At 37.3% G+C, this 20,571-nt stretch overlaps 1 protein-coding gene across 4 annotated transcripts in view; it reads left to right on the forward strand.

The window, feature by feature from the left end:
- hnrpkl (heterogeneous nuclear ribonucleoprotein K, like) overlaps positions 1-20,571 on the forward strand; it is a 35,450-nt gene that overhangs the window by 795 nt on the left and 14,084 nt on the right. For 2 of the 4 annotated variants that reach the window (XM_067437880.1, XM_067437882.1), the window contains exons 2-10: positions 6,205-6,315; positions 12,831-12,928; positions 13,011-13,067; positions 13,939-13,982; positions 16,046-16,118; positions 18,146-18,259; positions 18,389-18,517; positions 18,677-18,987; positions 20,499-20,552. In XM_067437880.1, coding sequence (XP_067293981.1) covers positions 6,255-6,315; positions 12,831-12,928; positions 13,011-13,067; positions 13,939-13,982; positions 16,046-16,118; positions 18,146-18,259; positions 18,389-18,517; positions 18,677-18,987; positions 20,499-20,552 — 941 coding nt within the window. In that variant the 5' untranslated portion in view covers positions 6,205-6,254. Of the gene's footprint in view, positions 1-6,204; positions 6,316-11,179; positions 11,293-12,830; positions 12,929-13,010; positions 13,068-13,938; positions 13,983-16,045; positions 16,119-18,145; positions 18,260-18,388; positions 18,518-18,676; positions 18,988-20,498; positions 20,553-20,571 lie in introns of those variants that run through there. The other 2 variants (XM_067437883.1, XM_067437884.1) reach the window with 2 other exon arrangements.

The following is a 20,571-nucleotide window of genomic DNA, read 5'->3' on the forward strand; positions in this document are numbered from 1 at the left end:
TATATATATATATAATGCATTTAAACTTGTAATTGTTAAATTCATGTATTTAAACTTGTAATTGTTAAATTCATGTATTGCGTTCTTTCTTGTATACCTTGTTGTTTGAAATTTTCGTTTAAAGTAACCGTTTGCGTAACATGTCTGATAAGATACAATCTTTGTATTTTATCAGACAAGAAAAGTACCATGCTATATGACCATTTTTATAGACATACACCATGGTAAGTCCATGGTAGTCTTTAAATGATCATGTTAATCAGGGGCCCCCAATCTCGGCCTTGGAAGGTCACTGTCCTGCACAGTTTAGCTTCAACCCCAATCAAACACACCTGAAACAGCTAATCAATGCCCATTGATTTCAAGTGTGTTTGATTGGGGTTTGAGCTAAACTCTGCAGGGGAGGACAGTGCCCTCCAGGACAGAGATTGGGGACCGCTGATGTAAATACTATTGTGCATGAAAAGGGTTATTTTAAGTACCCTAGTATTGTCATCTATTGCTATCCCTATCCCATGGTACAGACATGGGACTCTCTAGGATAAAACTGTAGGACAGGACTTGATTTTATTAATCTTTAAATGGTTGGATTGTGAAAAGTTGTCTCTATATCAGAGGTTTTCAGCTGCTTAGCCGCTGGTTTATTCTGTGAAATAATGGTCTTGTATACAAATAACAAATGAAACTAACCATGTTATCGTATAGTTAGGATGAAATAATAAGCAGGCTTATCTTCTGCAATACAGGAGAAAACACTTCCTTTATTGTATGTTGTTGTCCAGTCAAACTCTCCAGTATTGTAGCATGAATTCATAATTGTTTTCCTGTGAAGTCTAGATCATATTACTAATTTTGCATATTGTTGGGCCTATGTAGTTCTTCATATAATCAATACAGTTAATTTCTTGAAGTGTAAGAACTTGCTTTATTTTGAACGGTTATGATTGATCACCCACACATGGGCTTAGAAATATAAAGCCTTGTTGACATCAGCTGAAAGTCATTTCAGATATGGAGTAAGCTATTACATTTTAATGAACAATTTTGTATTTATGTACCTCTGAATTGATGAATTTCTGTATTAAGTATTAGGGATGCACTGATATGAAAATGTTGGCTGATACCATGCCACTTACAAATACAGTAGTCTAGTTTGAACCAGAGCAATCTACAGTAACTTTGTTTTAAAATTAATTTTACACTCCTATGGCCAACTTTGTTTAAAGAAATAAAAAGTCTTTGGACAACATTACTTGGATAATAAAGAATTAAAATGCATGTCCCATAATTAAAATGGAATAGCCTATGCCAGTCAATAATACAATTATTTTAATGGAATTGTATTGTTGATTAAAATAATAAGAGAAATAAAATGCTAGTTATTATTAATAGTGCATGAGTGTTTTTGAAAAGGAAACATCTAAAATAATATTAGCTGATGTTTCATTTTCAATTACAGCACTTAGCTGCTTTTTGCTGAAACCGAGGAGATGAATGAACGCTAGTGAACTAAAGCAATTTGTTAGCAGGTTAATTATAGGGATGCACCGGTTGACCGGCCCAAAATCGGAACCGGCCGGTTTTTGCTTCTGGCGCGCGACCGGCAACCGGACGTTTTTTTTTTTCTTTCCGCCGATTTTTACGGAAGGGCGCCCGCTTGCGCAATCCACATACGCTTATATTACAATCATTCGCGATCGCGAACGTCACTTGTGTGGAAGTATTTTGCAATATGCGAGCAGGACTGGAAATGCAGAGCTACTGTCTGAAGTACAGATACCAAGAAGCAAACAGCCGTTGGTGTACGGGCACACAAATACGGTAAGAGCCGCTTTCCTGCACTCGCTGAAGTTGCGCGAGCTCCTCTCTGCGCCGTGCACAAGCGTAGATAGTGAGCACTTATTCAGCTCAGCTTCTCACGTGTTGGAAGAGAAACGAAACAGACTAACTTGTGAGAGCCGAAATGCTTCTGCTTGTAAAAAAGAACATCCATGCACTTGAAGTGAAATAGGCCTACTATCAGTTAAGGATGATCATTTTTATTTTATTTTTTATTTTACCTTAACTTAATTACATTGAATTAATTTGCTGTAGCATCTTTGTTTTCTTTGTTTTTTCGTTGCACTAAACATTATTTGATTTAACATTTTTGGAACAATGTATTTATAAACTTTTTTTAATTATTTAATTTCATTATTTATTTTAATTTAACTGGTAAAGACTTTTTTTTTCTTTCTTTAAACTGAATTTAAAAACAAATGCTGATTTAAGTTAATTCTTTGTTTGGATTGTTCAATGTGTGTTGATTGTGTTGTTTGGATTGCAGAATATGCATACGTTAAAGTTAATAGGTAATGTTAATTTTTAAATAGGTTCAACCTAATTTAATTTCCTATTAATTTCAGATTGCAAACTTGTTTTCATTGGCCAAAAGCCAAATTGGCCTATTAAATACCAAATGAACATCTTGTTCATGTATACTTTCTTTCTTTATTGTTTGTTGCTTAAAATAAAATAAAATCGGAAATCGGTATCGGAATCGGCCACTTTGCTTGAAAAAAATCGGTATCGGAATCGGCCATGTAAAATCATGATCGGTGCATCCCTAGTTAATTAATCATACAACATAAATATATTAACTTTTTTCTGCACAAAATGACACCAATGTCAACTAAGTTGCGTGCTAGTCAGAATGTGTAACTCCTGTTGTGGATGCAGTCTCTGTCCATAACAACATGACAAAACATGGCAACAAAGCCTTTTTTTATTACAATAGTGTTTTTTAAATAATTATGTAAAATGACAGTCCCAATCAAAGTTATTAATGTTGTGCACTGCTGTTTTAGCTACATGCGCTGAAACTAAAGATGATTACCGGTAAACAGAAGTTTTTTGTATTACCGTGTTAATTAACTTGACCAAATGTATCCTATATGTAATAAATCAAACACAAAATAAACATATTACAACTAGGGGTGTGCGATTATTGACAAAAAATTATATTTCTATTTTCTTGATAATGATAATTTGAAGATATTTTGCTGAGTGTGTTATTGTGCTGGTGATAAGCCGACTCCTAAAGTTTTTGATATTCTTTATATTCTGTGTGTTGGTCAGTTCACAGCAGTGACGGGTATTATCTTTTCCAAAAAGTTTAAATGTATTTTTTGCTTTTATGAGCATATACACTCCTGAACAAAATCTTAAGACCAGGGGATTCATTGCAAGTTTTACACATTTCGCACTTGTGGATCATAACTGGGTTGTAAGTGCTCTCTTTGAACGTGGCAGGATTGTTGAGCTGCACAAGCAAGGCTTTTCGCAACACGCCATCGCTGCTGAGGTTGGACGCAGTAAGATAGTCATTTTACATTTCTTAAATAATCCTGAGAGTTATGGGACAAAAAAGTCAAGTGGTAGACCCAAAAAGATTTCAACTGCACTGAGCCACAGGATCCGATGGGTTGTCCGTAAAGACACAGGTCGATCCTCAACCCAAATTAAGGCCCTTACTGATGCTGACTGCAGCCCAATAACCATAAGACGTCATCTGCTAGAGAAGGGCTTCAAGAACAAAAAATGTCTTCAAAGGCCACGTCTCCTCCCACGACACAAACTTACCCGTTTAGAATTTGCAAGGGAGCACCAAACATGGGACATTGAAAAGTGGAAGTAAAAATTTAACCTGGACGGTCCTGATGGCTTCCAACGTTACTGGCATGACAAGGAGATCCCACCTGAGATGTTTTCTACGCGGCACAGTGGAGGAGGCTCTATCGTGATCTGGGGTGTTTTTTTCTTTCAATGGGAAAATGGAGCTTCAGGTTGTGAAGGTGTGTCAAACGGCGACTGGCTATGTGGATCTGTTGCAGCGGGCATCCCTCTTGACCGAGGGCCCCCGTCCGTGCAGTAATGACTGGGTTTTTCAACAGGACAACGCTGCAATTCACAAATCCCGCCTGACAAAGGTCTTCTTCCAGGAGAATAACGTTGCTCTTTTGAACCATCCTGCGTGTTCCCCTGATCTAAATCCCATTGAGAACATTTGGGGATGGATGGCAAGGGAAGTCTACAAAAATGGACGTCAATTCCAGACCGTGGATGCCCTTCGTGAAGACATCTTCACCACATGGAGCAACGTTCCCACCAGCCTCCTGAAAACAGTCGCATCAAGCATGCCAAACAAGTTTTTGAAGTGTTGAACAAGAACGGTGGGGCTACTCTCTACTGAGTCCTTTTTTGACACTTTTAGTACTGTTGTGCGTTTATTTTTGGGCTATGGTCTTAAACTTTTGATTAGCTGATGAATGGCCGGTTTCAGTTTAAATGCAGTTTTCAATAAATTGCCTACTTTCTATTTTTTGTCTCTTGCTCCTGTTTCTTCTTTTGGCATTTTGAAGCAGCACTTAGGCTGTGTTTCCACCTAAGCGTTTTTTTTTCCTGCTGCTGGCTGTGGCGTTTTCAATTGTTTTCAATGAGAGCGCCGCGTTTTTAGAACGCCTGGAGCGCAACGAGGCGCTGAGCGAGTATTTCACGCTCAAGCACTGAGCGCTCAGCATTTTTTACTGGTCGCCGAGAGTTGAAGAATGTTCAACTTTGAGTAAAACGCAGTGCTCATCACTGTCACTTTTCACCCAGCCGTCCAATCACAGTGGAGGAGGGGCAGGACAAACACAACACAGACTAACTGCCACATTCTGCGTGTCGTCATCAGATGACAACAAGCAAATAATAACGGAATAAAATGATTTAAAACAAAAGCCAGAGCAAATACTTTACATTGTATCTGCAATTTTATATAGAATCAATACAGGAACAAACTACCTATGAAATTAGATAGACCTCCGCGGATTTTCCGTATCATAACAACAAGCAAGTCTCAACTGAGGAGAAAAACGCTGCCTGCCAAAACGCTCTCAAGCGCGCACAGTGAGGGGTGGACACATGGCCTTACAACCCGGTTATGATCCACAAGTGCGAAATATGTAAAACTTGCAATGAATCCCCTGGTCTTAAGATTTTGTTCAGGAGTGTGTGTATATGGATGCATCATCTTTTGTGTTAATCTCATGAATTTAATCAAATTCAGTTGTAGTAATAAGACACAATAGGGCTGTTAACAATCATATTGAGTATCAACAAAATTCATCTTCTCAATGGCGAGAAAACAAAAGCTGCATTTGAAGTGGCATTTACACAGAATTATATGAGCATAGAGGTGACAAATACCTGTAGTAATGCATAAACAACGTTTTGATGTTTTAAACACATAACATTGAATATTGATGGGCTATTTGAAATGATTTAAAATGTGAAAAGATTCTATAAATGTGAAACTAAAACCGCCACTAGGCAGCAGCAAGTCACTGTTAATGAGTGAGGCATTGATATTCAACCAAATCATTTGACTATATGAATCTCTTATTCACTGAATCACTGATTCAAATGATTTGTTCAAAAAGCTGATTTATTCAGTAAGAAAACACTGTTTGTTTTGCTTAGATATGTAAGTACAGTGCTGTGACTTTGTTTTCAACTATTCTCGTTGGCAAAATAGTGTAAAAATAGGCAATATGATGTCTAAAATGTAAGTCACTTGTTAAATTCTTGTTTAGTAAACTTGTATAAAATCAATATCATATTTATCATGCTGATATCTGGATTCTTCCTGTGATATTTATTAAAAATACATGCAGTGAATGCGTGCACCCGCACTAGTCTTATCTTCAAGACTACATCACGTAGTGTACGCGACGCACACACACACACACACTCTGGGTGGGTGTGAGGGATATACTCGTCAGATTGCACTTTGTTAAAACGACAATTACGATATTATCGCAGACAATATATATCGCACACCCCTAATTACAACTTACAATTGCACAAAACAAAAGGCTGCAAATGCACAAGCAACCTTAACTCTGCTAGTCATGAAGGTGTAATGCCCGATCAGACCGAATGTGTTTCTTAGGTTTGAAAATGTGAGTCGCATCACACGATTTTTAATTTAGAAAAGAGCAGTGCGTTCTTTTTTTTTGTTGTTACTAGCCTCTCCGTTCATTCGATTGGTCAATGAAAAAAAAAAACGTCCCTAGTATTCCTTAAATTATATATTCATTAAAGATATTTTTGATTTCATGTTGACTTTAAAAAACAGTGTATTTTCTCCATTGTTTTAACACTTAACACACTGTCTCTTAGAGTTACCCGTCGAGGACAGCCTATTCCATTTTGACTGCTGGCTGAAGACAATGGAGACAAAAATTGATCAGCAGGAAGAAGAGATCACTTTCAGTAACATTGACACTAACGGTAATGTATTGACACTAACGGTAATGTCTCTGAATAGAGTGCAACAGTGCCCGTCCACTTTTTCAGTGAACTTTGGTTACGGAAGTTTTTTCCACAGGGAATTTAAAAAAAAGTTAAAGGCAGGGTAGGCGATTTGCTCCAGAAACAGTCCCTGTAAAGTCAAAATTAAGTATGTGTTCTGAGTTTGTCACACCACAGAAAAATATGTTTTTAACCACCCAGCCGAATTTGAATGATTTAAAAAAGTCGGCAAGTAAATAAAATAAGAGATCAAAATCTTGAAAAAATAGGCAGTATTCTCTGCTCTCAAACGCTGGGCAGCAAGTCTGCTGGCTGTGCTGAAACCACACCCACTCACAGGAAAGCTGCCTCCGCCTCACTCAACCGTCACCGCTACAGTCGGAATGAATGCTCCTAGCAGCTTATTAATTGGGTTTACAAAGGCATACATGTTTGAGCCTCCAGAGCCAGAAACAGACATATTCGATAACCGACATCGTCTCTCTCGATCTGCAACAGAATGGTACCCGTTTTATGCAATTTAGCTATATGTAACTAGCATAAACGTAGTCAAATACAGTTAGGCTAGTGATAAATAACATGGAATAAAATGTATTTTGCCACTTTATAGTCACTTATCAAACTAACAGCCATCATGGTTTACAGACGTAATAGTTGATATCACTTGTCTAAGGAATCATATTGATGTATATAAACAAAACAAAATCACGTTAGAGGGTTGCAGGATTTAGTTATTGTGGATGCTTTAGTTATTAATATGCATTTCCACGACGAAGGCATAGCTAGCTAGCAAACTGTAGGCTATAGTAACTAATGGTACTCATGATTGAGCAGCAAACTGATGCGAATGTGCCTTAGTTATAGAGCCTCAGTGGCTACAGTGTGTCATCGACAGTAGGGGCGGGGCCAGGCTCAGAGGCTCCAGTGCGTCATGGAGCCACCGTTTTAGCCCTGCCCATCCATCCATCCATCCATCCATCCATCCATCCATCCATCCATCCATCCATCCATCCATCCATCCATCCATCCATCCATCCATCCATCCATCCTCTCATTGCCTTTAGACTGAATTTCATACCTCTGCACACAGACATCACACTTCATCAGAGCATTTCATGCTATGCAGAGTTAGACATCAGTCTCCGAGCACCTCAAACAAAACAGCAGCCTTCCTTTACAGTTTCCCCTGAACCTAAACAATGTAATGCCATAACTATTGTAATTTGGAAGAGATGGAAACGAAACCCGTGATGTTATGCTCAGCGGTTCGTAACTCGTATTTATGCGTTTCGAAGGCAACACTATCAACTATTAATGTACATTTTGTTCTTTATATCATAATAATTTGTGAACATTATGTATTAATTACTTCAATAAGCTCATTGTTTCTGTCTTAAATTAATACATTTAGTTCAAATTAATATATTGTTAGCTAACTGTGTAAATATTAAAAAAATGCATAATTTGGACTAGGGATGCTCATATTGACCGTTTAACCGTTAACTGTGACATATTTCGCAAAAGGAAGCAATGGGAAAGAAGCATACTGTGTGGGAACCATTTTGGCAGAAAGGGTGACGAAGTTACATGCAAAATAAGCTGTGGTATTACAATACAGCAGTAGCCTAGTAGCTACAAGCTCCAGACTGGTGGAGGAAGGCATATGAAAGTTGCTTCCCGAGGCTGGCCGCTCTAGCGAGGCGTCTCTGTATTCCCCGGGCACCAGGCAGTGCCATATGAAGCCTTGTTTAATGCTTTTTCTAGTGTGGTTTTGCCCGACAACTTATCAAAAATCTCGGCCCGAGTCCGACTTGAGCCTGTTTTTTTTTTTTTTTTTTTTTTGGCTTACATTGTTGCAACCATTAAAATAGTTGAGTTTTGTTTTTAATGTTAAAGTAGTTATGTTTTACTTTAATGTGACGACCAAACGGCCAGCAGCTGACAGTGAGTTAACCACATGTTTAATCAATTTAGCCTCTCAAATCAACTCTTGACTTGACTATAATACAATCCATATAACACTTCAAGTATCAACATACAGTAGTTAATTTAGCCTACTATTACCTCCACAGTAAAAAGGCATTTTTGACGAGCTGAGGCAGGCTGATACAGCTCACAACGCCGTTCGCAAACGAAACGAGTTAAACAAATCATTTAAAAAAAGAACATGCAGTTTGTCTTTTAGCTAACTTATACCTCTGCAAAATAAATAGCCTATAAATCAGATCTTCAATCTGCTCTTTTAATGGATCTCACAATAACAAAAGATGCATTTTATTCAGTAGCTCATTTCAAATTCAAAGAACGCAATATGAGACCGTGACCCAAGCACTGGTAAGATAATTTATTAATTTTTATAGAAGATGATTGTGTTTTTGAGCATCTAAGACTTATTTTAAGTTGAATTTACGGCCATTTGCGTTGGCTTACTTTACTCATTTGCGGCTATGTGTGTTGCAGCACCATATCTATCTGACAACATGCTTAACACGCTCTCACACACGTTTATTTTTTAACCATTTACCAGGAGGAAAATTTACACATGGTTCAAACAACCAGATACATTTACACTAGTCCGGTTTTGTCTGAAATGCTTTCAGACAGCCTGAATTAGTTTGTTGGAGTAATCGGAATTAAATAGGTCTCAAAGAATCTCGGAAGGTATTTAGGCCTACTGCTGGTCATTTCGCAATCAGATAGATACCGGGTCAGAGAAAACTAATGAAGGAGAGAAAACTAATGAACTTTTTTTACCAGTTGTAAAAAGGCCATAACTCTAGCAGCTGCTGAAGGGACTACAGATGAAAATTAGCTCTCTAGCTAACTCTGGTGCATTTACATTTTGAGTGTAAAACAAAAAATGTTAATTAATGTGCATTGTCCCTTTTAAATAAACAATAAAAAAAAAAGAAAAAAAAAAGAAGAAATGCGCGCTGCTGACGCGATATACAATTATCTATACAAATAAATGTGAGCGGAATTGAACATCCGAACATTGAACAATGAGTCTGCAGAAGTCAGGTGCTACAGGTCAGTGCTCTTTAAAGGAATAGTTCACCAAAAATGAGTGTCATTATTTACTCATCTTCAAGTGGTTTCAAACCTTGATGGTTTTCCCCCCTTTTTTTGTCCTGTTGAACACAAAATAAGATATTTTGAAGAAGGTCAATAATCAAACAGTTGATGAACCACATTGACTTCCATAGTATTTTTTTTTTTCCTACTACGGAAATCAGTGGGGTCCATCAACTGTTTAGTTCCTAGTATTCTTCAAAATATTATCTTTTGTGTTTAGCAGAAGAAAGAAATTCATACAAGTTTGTAAAAACTTAAGTGTGAGTAAATGGTAATTTTTTTGGGAACTATCCCTTTGGGTTGTTTATGCACATTATTGTATTATGTGCTTTGAGACATGATGTAGTTTAATGCCGTCTCTCTCACAACACTTTTGTTTGCTTCCTGCTGTTGATGTCTTTTGAAAGAGTTGTGGCTCTAGAGAGTGCTCTGCAGGGAGGATGGGCTCTTATGCTTTCAATGCTAACTCGCGTTTGTTTGCCTCCCTGAAAATTGTCTACCCTACCTTTAAAGCATATTCTATAGTGTTCTCATAATGTTATGTGTGGTTGATTGGCGCTACACATCTTACACTTAAGCTGTCTGGAATCACTTGATAAAGTAGATGAAAATACAGTTGTGTGTTTAAGCCTTGATGAAAAAAAAAAAAAAACACTGCTGGATAATTATTAATTGATTTTATTAAAGAAAAAAAAGAAACATCTAAAAGGAATATGACTGTCTCAAATAACCCAATCATAGTCAATCATGTTAATGTCAAAATAGCTATTCCCAAATTGTGAATGGTTAGTTAATCCAACAATTCACCTTTCGCTGCAATATGTTGACAGGCGATCTGACCAATCACATCACTGAATCTGCCATTTTGTCAGACAAAGCATTTAGGAGTTAGTAGATTAACGCCAGTGGACTTGAACAAAAAACGGTGTGTACAGATATCTTTCCACAGTTTAAACATTTCTTTTAGTGTTCATTCATGTTTATTTGATGCTTATCAACTAGAAAGAAGAGATGAACGGTTCATGAGCTGACACATTAAAGAGCCACAAAACTGTATATATTGTTTAAACTGTCTTTGTGAATGTTCAATTTGAATTCTGTATTTACTCCCTCTCATGTTGTTTTCATGCGTCACGCAAGCATTTCAGTGTTTACTACAGTATGCGGGTCGTTATTCATCTGTTCATCATATAAAGCCACTGTGTCTCTTCAGAAGATTTGGATAAGACCACTCGATTGATTCATTTTACGGTGCTTTTTTAAAAATCTTTTAAGTTTTAGACGAATGTACTTTTAATGGACGAACCGAAATCTCACGGGTTTGAAAATCTTATAGGTTTGAAATGACATGAGGGTGAGTACGTGATGACATCATTTACGTTTTTGGGTGAATTATAACATAGAAATACAGTCAGCTGAGCTTTTCATAAAACTAACTTTATATCGTAAAATCATGTTGTTGATATCAAAATCCAATGATTTCTAGCACTGCATTTTTACATCGCATTATATAACGATGTATCGTTATATCTCTAAAATAATTATTTATTTCTTAGCTGCCAAGTATTCTGTGAAGTGATTTGTATGGAAGTTAAATAATGGCAAATGTTTTTGAAATAAAAAAGCTTGTTGAATTGTACTACTTGGAAAAAAAAATGCATTCCATTACCATGCTTGTATTTTCAAGTCTACACGGAACAATAATATCCGTGAAGACATAAATGTAAACACAGCTTTTGTGTCTTCATCAGTCTTTCCATATATACAGGTACTGGCCCTGATAATCATCACAAATACGTATTGCTTGCTCCATTTCTGCAAATCCATTAAACTCTACACTTTGCTCTGGTCTTCGGCAACAGTCGCTTGCACCACCTGCTGGTGAGTTCGACTAAAAGCAGATGGAGATTATGTTCGGTAGTTTACTGCTCTTCCTGCATTTCCCGGATGTGAACTGTTTAATTTTTCTGCTGAATTTGACCACTGAATTTGTGGAAGCAAATTTGTAAAGCGAAAAAATAAATAAATAAATTGCCTGTTAAATATTATAGGTTGTATTTGTAAACAGAATGAATATTTTGTAAGTGAAATCTAATAGGTGAATGTGGATTATTGAACTTCTAATAATGAAAATGTGTGTAAAATAGTTTGAATTGAAATATTCACATCTTAAATATCCACCGCCACTGGATCACTTGCCCACCGTGGCACCACCTCTACCGCTGTGTTCATTTTCATAAAATTTTGTTCAGTTAGAGAGCATGATGATCATTCGACTCTACTACCGGATTTCTACTGATACAAAGCTTAATGTTAAATCGCTGAAGTAGCCCTTTAATGCAATGCATATTTTTCAATTCGACAAGCTTTTTTATTTAAAAAACATATGGCATTACTTTACTTCCATATTATTGATGCCTGTCAGTGTGTAATGTCAATATTTTTAATATTACACAGCCAGCCAAAATTGACAGAAGTGATAAGATGCGTGAGGGGTGAACTGTTTGGGTAATTGTAACATGTGCTGACCCCCCACCCCCAAACAAAACAAAACAAAACAAGATATTCTAAATGCTTTTTCCATTGTTCATTATACTACTTATTTTACTGAATAAAGTTTATTTCATGACTTGCTTAAATAAATGACAAATTACAGAGACTGACATGTTTGGGTTGTTAAATTCAGCTTTCATAAATTTGTTGAAAATCAATTTTCTTTTCTTTTTTTATGCACAAGGCTGTTTTTATTGTCTTTTACAACAAAAAACTTTTATTTAAAAAAATGCAGAACCTGTTATAAATAGTGAAAAATCACTTTTTAAAACTGTTTTTCCAATATTACCCCTTAGTAGATTTGTATACTTACACAAATATGGATATGGCTCTGTATTATTTGCAGTGGTTAATGGGAGTGGGTGGGCACTAAACTACTTTCGGTGCGAGTTGCAAGTTGAAATTACGAAGGGATGGCTTCAACATAAGCATACTCTCGATTAACAACTCCGGAGGTCACAGTAGGTCTGTCTTTAAAAATGTATATGTTATCATTAAAAATCAATTGCCCTATGGAGAAAATGAATGTGACGTTTACTTCCAGAACCTGACTGTTGCGCTCTTGGTCCAAAAGCTTTAGCTTTCAGCACAACATGTGTATATGATTGATTGTTAAACTATAAAAATGTAAAAGCATTTTCTCTGGTGGTCTTCTTTGGACTCCACTATATATTTATACATTTGGATTTTAAACTAAATAAAAGGCATTATTTGTTAAACTGCATTCTATAGGTCCTCAAATTTTGTCTCAAAAAAGTGTGGTTATTTTTTTAATTCCATAGTGGAACTTCATCAGAACAAGAAGTTTGATAAACAGGAATGTTAATTGTTGTTTAGGTTTAAGTGTCAGATTTGTGTTCCCTCAGGCAAGCGCCCCGCTGAGGATATGGATGAGGAACAAGCATTTAAACGCTCCCGCAACGCAGATGAAATGGTGGAACTCAGGGTGCTTCTCCAGAGCAAAGTGAGTAAAGCCATACACATGCACTTTTCATCTATTTCTTCAGTAAACATGATAAAGATTTTAACTGTCATTTTGTATTTAGAATGCAGGGGCTGTAATTGGAAAGGGAGGCAAGAACATTAAAGCCTTGCGCACAGATGTGAGTATTAAGACCATGCTGCTTGCTTATCATGAGCTTTTAAACAATGCTCTCTAATGGTCAAGTATTAACAAGACTTCTTACAACATCCTTTGACCAACAATTGTTTTCATGAGCATTTCAGCTTTATCAGCAAAAAACATGAATCAGTCGGATTTGAAATCCCACAAATCTAAACTCATGACACCAATCCGTCCATTACAATCCCATTAAAATCCTCCAAAGATTTTTATGCATTTGATCCTGAGGGCAGATCTCCGTTTTGTAGCTATAGGTTGGCTCATTTGGACAGACAAGCTCTCTGAAATGGGGCTATTTTGTGAGTCTTTGACATTGTGTATTAAAGGGGAAGTACTTCTCAACTTTATATTGTTGAAGGCATTCTCTTTCAGTCTCCCCCACTTCAAAAACCCAATTACAAATGTCTTGACTCTTGAGCTGACCCATAGTCCTGTATGAACCACTGTTGCCCAGTGGTTCTAAATTTAAAAGTGTCTTCAGATCTGTCCAGCCCTGTTTCTTGTGCATTTTTTGCCAAGTCTCTTCAAAAAAAGAAAAGAAAATTGGACAGTAGATTAATGAGTAAAGCCTTGTATTCAATTAAAAATGTATTCCTTCTCCCCCTCTTCCCTCTCCTTTACTTTTTTTTGTTTTTGGCCACCTTCCTCCGTTGCCCATGTACTGGATCGACTTGCCCCTCCTGCGTTGCCCACCTTGATGTTGGCCCAACCTCCGCCCCTGATCGCCCGCCCGCCCACCTGACACCCCGGTTGGCCCCGCCCATAAACGTGCCCCTCCTTAAACGGGCACCTTACTTGACATCATGTGATTGAATGCCCTTGCCCAATGCCAACCTCCACGACCAATGCAGTACAATGCCAGTGTATCAGTCCCAGACAGCAGTGGCCCAGAGCGGTATGTCCCACCAGTTATTGCCTCACTGCCTGATTAGAAAGAGAACACATGTCTTTGATAACCTGCCTTCTGTTTCATTTTAACATTTTTTCACACATATAGTCCCCCTCCCCCCTTTTAAGAAACGTGTATTGTTCCATTTGACTTTTTTTTTTTTTTCTTCTAAATTTGTATTTTTTTTTGTATATATTTATATATATATATGTCTTCTCTCCTCCCCCAACACCCCCATTAAATCTTTGAATATAATTTGCGAACTTTCTTTGTTGCACAGAATTGTATGTAATCAATCACTTCTCCTGGCTCAGATGGAAAGAGACTGCACTCATATTAGTCTCTGCTGAATGTATGGATTAGGGGTGGGCGGTATGACCATAATGTTATTTTGGTGCTCATTCAACAATTTTCTTAAGTAGCCATGATGTAATTCTGCTTTTTGGATAAATTTGTGAATTTAATGCATTTCAAGCTAAAGGTACCTTTTTATATTTTTCTGTTTATTTGAACAAGATGGATACAAACCAAAATATCAGATTATTCTTAATAAATTATTAGGTCTAATAGCAATAACAGCTTTAATGTTTGTAAAAAGAAAGACTTCAAACAAAATAGCTAATATTGTAAATTCATATTTGTAAAATAGACACACCTGTGACCACGCATCAGTTGAATTCAATAATAATTTGAGAAGTTGCATCATTCCTCAATAACCATTTGTCTCACTCTGTATTTTATTGTAATGCACCATTTTTTTTTTTTCGTTTTGGAGGGCCAAAATCATTGACTAAAACCGTAACGTTTAATTACCACTTCTCAGATTATGGATTTTCACTGTGTCAGTGTCTATTTCTTGCACAAACTTAACCTAAATAACCTAATAATAATAATAAGAAGAAATACATTTTATTTATAAAGCACTTTACATTTTAAAGTATGGTACAATGTGTAAACTTTTCTATAGAGTAGTGGTTCACTGTGAACTTTAATATGATTGGTTTAATTTATCACCTGAGAACATGACACCATGAATATTTCAAGTTCAATTACCAACATTTTATTACAGCAACTTTATTTTAAGTTTCAGTTCTTGGCTAAATGAAAAATGTAATTTCAGCTTCGATGTTTTGTGAAAACATTTATTTAGGTGCATTACTCCTTGCGGTAACTTAAAACAGTTTGTCATATTAATGCTTGAAAATATAGCTGCCATAATATCTACCAGTTATCGCATCCTATGCATCATTATACTGCCCAGCCCTAGTTTGGATGATTATTTTCATTGTTGATGATACTGACAGCGAACGGTTGAAAAGCCCATCTCTTTTTCGCTCTGTCCTTGTTGCCCCCAACCCCTGAGCCCCTCCCCTCACTGTTCACGACATCACTGTCCATGATTCTGAGCTAGTGCCGTGGCGCAGCCCTCTCTGTCACTCATCACTGTTGTCTTTGATTTTTCTCTGGTGCTGCATTTCCTTCCCCTTGTTTTTTTCTCTCTTAGCCCACATACGTTCAGGTTCTTAATCTGCAAAAATCTCTCATTCTTCCCTCCCCCTTCGCCTTGTTCTTTTGCTGCTTCTGTTAGTTTTTGGTTTCTCTCATCGTTGAGAGAATGTGACGTGCTGATGGCACCATAGAGTGACTTGCAAGAGACTTTTTGTATGTTTTATTTTTTCATTTCTTTCTTCTCCCAAATGATCTGGTGGTGGGATAGTGGTAAGCAGGCCTGTCTTGCTCTCTCTCTCTCTCTCATTCTCTCTCGGCTCGTGTAGCCGTACAGTGCCTTTTCAGTCTCAGCCCTTCCACTGTCGCCCATCTCTTCAAGGCCTGTATTAATTGAATGTGCGAGAACTGAGTGCATGTCAATTGCCCGTTTCTCAGTCCAGTTTTGGAAGACTTAAAACATGTGTTCAGCAGCCCTCTTTTTTAATTTACATTATTTTGGTTGAACGTGTTATTTCCCCCTAATTCATTGCTTTGTGGTATGCAACAAGGCTTCAGGATCTAAAGTTTTGTATCCGTTTGTTTTGCTTTTGTCTTTCATTTCACTTGATGTGCTGCTACAGTATCCTGAGTGTGAGTGCAGATATAGAGACCATTGGTGAGATTCTTCTGAAGATCATCCCTACACTGGAGGAGGTAAGCTCAGCACCAACCTCAGTATCGAAGGTCCTAAAGGCCATATGAAATCCAAATTAAGTTTTGCAGGATTTATAATAATAATAAATATAGCTACATGCAGCAATTCCGAGGCCATGACATGCCAACATGGCTGAGAGTGACCAGCTGCAACACTGAACCATTAAAGACCTATTAACATAAGCTTAGACAAAATAGATATACATTTATACATGAAGTTAAAATAAATAAAAAATAAATAAAGTAATGTATCACTTTTGACCAATAGGTGGTGCTGTGACCAAATTAATGTGGTGTGGTCAGAGTGAGGTGACAATGACACATGCACAGTTTGGTGTCAATATATCAACTTTGCAGAGATGCGTTAAAGGGATAGTTCACTTTGAAATAAAATTTTGATATGTTTTAGCTTACCTCATGGGCTTCTGAGATGTAGGAGTATTTGTTTCCCCAGTAGTTTAAATTTTGATCATTTTAGGTCAAACTGTTCTTGTCTGTGCCTCACATAATGCAGGTCTATGGTCACCACCTCAAAGAGCATACACAGAGAAGTCCAAATTAAACAATCCCCCATCGTAAGTACACACCGATGGCCTAAGACACGAAACAAGCGGTTTGTGTGAGAAAACGAACAGTATTTATATCGTTTTTACCTCTTGTACACCACTACGTCCGACTGATCCGAGGGCGCGCATGCGTGTTTCCTGTTGTGACATTCGCGCATTCTGGCTTTAGTCTGTGCAAGCGCGGAAAGCGCCGGAAATGGATTTCTTGCGCGTGATTGCTCATGGTTAGCTTTGTATCACGGCTTTAGGTTCACGGCTTTGGTACGGTTCTGTATTTACTATGTTTAGGGAAAAAGGTCTACTGTCAAATGAAAATAAGAACAAATAACTTAAATACAAGCAACAGCACAAATAAATATTATTGAGCAAAGATACTAATAAAATAAACAATGCTTCATACCAATTGTTGAAAAATTGAATAAAGTAATCAAATGTAAAGTAATTGCATATTTCACCGTTTAAATTAAATATTAATCCTTATTAAATTTACACAAGATATTCAATCAAGAGCAGTGAGTGATGTTCTTATCCTTTGTTAGACAATAAAAAGAACAGTAAAGGCTACTGCCCCTTTAAAGATTTGGATGGCCATAGGTTCTGTTGAAAGCGCTATATAAATGCAGTCCATTTACCATATATGTATATGTGCATGCATACACACACACACACACACACACACACACACACACACACACACACACACACACACACACACACACACACATATCTATACATATATTTATATATAAACAGTCTGTTTGTCTTTAGTCTGCCACAAAAAAACTACATTAAAATCACCTCAGATGTTATTGTGAAAATAAAAGAAAAACAATGACTGTTGTAAGTAACAGTGCGTGAATCAGACCTTTCTGTATAGCCTAACGCTAATAAGCTTAAATAAAAATAAAGAAATAATTGTGTAGTGAAGTATTTTTTTGTACACAATGCCGCGAGCAATCACTCCTTTACGCTTGCATCACATCACCATCCTCCTCGTGGCTGCACGCAGCAACTTGCGCTCTCTTCATCAAGGATTAAAACAAAATGGGGACTTGTCTTTGTGCATATAGATTAAGATGATACATGTATAGAAACAATAAAACTTTAAATTTACACAGCTATAGCCTACCTAGGTTGTGGAGGCCCGACGTCCGCACATACTGCCTTCAGTATTTTTTTAAGAACTTAGAAAAAAGATGCTGCAGCCGGCGAGGGGTGGTTGCAGGACGCCTCAACCTCCGCAGACAGTTTTTAATATTTATCAGACAATAACTACTCAAGATTTTGCTTTAGTATAATTTTCAGGACAATTAGGGCCAGATTTGAGATTCGGACAACAGTGTAGTTTTCGGGACTGTCCCGAATTTTTCAGGACATCTGGTCACCATAATCTTTGTGTATATGTATGTTGGTTGGTTTGCACGTGTCCTTAAACCATTTTTTTTGTTGTATATTTGGCAGTATCAGCACTACAGTGGGACTGACTTTGATTGTGAACTGCGTCTGCTGATTCATCAGAGTTTGGCCGGAGGCATTATTGGAGTCAAAGGTGCCAAGATCAAGGAACTGAGGGAGGTTAGCACAGTGCTAAAAATACCATGTTGTAAAATAATAGATTTCGGAACCAGGAAGCTTAACATTTTTATACCACCTTAACAAAAAAAAGTATTTATCTGATGATGGGAATTGGTATTCATTTTTAAGAATACTCAGACTACAATCAAGCTCTTCCAGGAATGCTGCCCCCACTCCACTGACCGCGTAGTTTTAGTCGGAGGTAAACCTGAGCGTGTGGTTGAGTGCATCAAGGTCATTTTGGAGCTAATTTCAGAGGTGAGATGACGAAGACACAAGGACGTTTTATTTTGTTTCATGTCTGTATTATACAGAATTCTTCTAATTTGACATTGTAGCAACATCCACAGTGTCTTTAGATAATGTAAACATTTTGCTTCGTAAATACATTTTATATTTGTCTTGTTTTATCTGTAGGCCCCTATTAAAGGTCGAGCCCAGCCCTATGACCCAAACTTTTATGATGAAACCTATGACTATGGCGGCTTTACCATGATGTATGAAGAGAGAGGGCGACGGCCTATGGGTGGGTTCCCGATGCGAGGCCGTGGAGGGTTCGATCGCATGCCTCCCGGCCGTGGTGGTCGTCCCATGCCCCCTTCCAGACGAGATTATGATGATATGAGCCCACGCCGTGGACCACCTCCACCCCCACCAGGGAGAGGAGGACGTGGGGGCAGTAGGGCCCGAAATCTGCCCCTGCCCCCACCACCACCACCTAGAGGAGGGTATGTAGGTCTTTGTGCATTGCAGCGTTTTGCAAAAAAGGCATTATAATGATAATAATAAGAACTAATCTGTAATATCTTTTTATTATTACTGTTGTATAGGGGTGTGACAAGATCTTGTACCGCGAGATTAAAATGTTTTGAGATTTCTCTTCGAGCAAAAAACTGTCTAGCGAGGTCACCATGACAGAGGGAAATTAGTATAGAATATGCCACCGCTACATTTACATTACTCCACTGTCGTTTTGCTTTTTTATAGGAAAAAAACATTTAATTCAGTTAGATAATGGTCGCTTCAGTTGTAAACTTTTGTAAGCGTCTGCTCTGCTCAGCTTGCAGTCGCCCACAGTGCAGCAGGAATCACTGATCACGTGACACGAGTAAGGTGAGATGATTGACAGTGCCATGGTGGATGATTCATGCGCAACAGAGCTGGATATGTAGAATGCGCACTCAGCACAGATCGAAAGCAAACGCAAGCTCATTAATCGCTCAATCATAGTTTCTGAAACAACCTCAGAACAATGTCACTTAACATTTGCATTTACCTCAGGAAAAATTATCTAATGTTCACAGTTTGTTAGTTAGTCATAAAAACTAGAGATAGGTGTATTTACCTTATAAATGAACTTAGGCTACTTATAATAAAACATTTAAAGGAGGCAGGTGTTTAAAACTGCCTAATGTGCAAGTTATAGACATTACAGTTTTTACAATAGCCTGTATCCTAATATGAAATCTGTACTGTGTTGTTTTATTGATATCCTCTTAGCTCTTGTCTCTGTTTGCACTTTGAAAATTGAGAGAGTACTTTGAGTATGGTTGTGTTTATTGTTTGCACTTAAGACTAAGAAATAAACTATTATATATTGTTATTTATACTGTTTTTTTTATTTCTGTATGTTCAGTTTGTGGAAATGAGTTGCATTAGGAGGTCAAACAGTTCTGGAAGCTCATAATTCATTTACAGTAACGTCTGAAGATACTCAAGTGAAATCATACCGGAGAGAAACCAGTCAGTTGAGTTTGTGGCAAAATCTTTTACAGTGCTTTAGTATTGTTGTTTTTTAATGCATATTATGATTCACTCTCAGAAAGTAGAACCGGCATGACATTCGTTACAAGTTGATTAGTTAAAGCATTTCAAAATGCACCTGCAGACAATTTGTCTAGTAATACATTTAGTCATTGAGGAGTTCTTAAAAATTCTGTGCAAAAAATGTTTCATCTCGTCCTCGTGAATCCAATCTCGTCTCATCACACCCCTACCGTTGTTGTTTTTGTGCATGTTCAAGTGGCGGAAACCCTGGTATATTTTTTTTATATGTTGCAATCAGGTGCCTTTTTATTTACTTTTCACAGCTGTTTGTGTTTTAGTTGATTATCATTGATATTGTTGAATGATGCAAATGAGGGAATTGGTGCTGTTTCTGTGAGTTCTCTGGACAGTCTTTCGTATGTTGTATATCATGAATCATACCAGAATCACTGATAATAATTTTTGTTTCCAGAGGTGATCGATTTTCCCACCAGAGCTATCACAGCAATATGGACGACAGACCAAAGTAAGTAACCACAAAAGCA

Source organism: Pseudorasbora parva, chromosome 3, assembly GCF_024679245.1.
Source record: "Pseudorasbora parva isolate DD20220531a chromosome 3, ASM2467924v1, whole genome shotgun sequence".
In the NCBI taxonomy this organism is placed as follows: domain Eukaryota; kingdom Metazoa; phylum Chordata; class Actinopteri; order Cypriniformes; family Gobionidae; genus Pseudorasbora; species Pseudorasbora parva.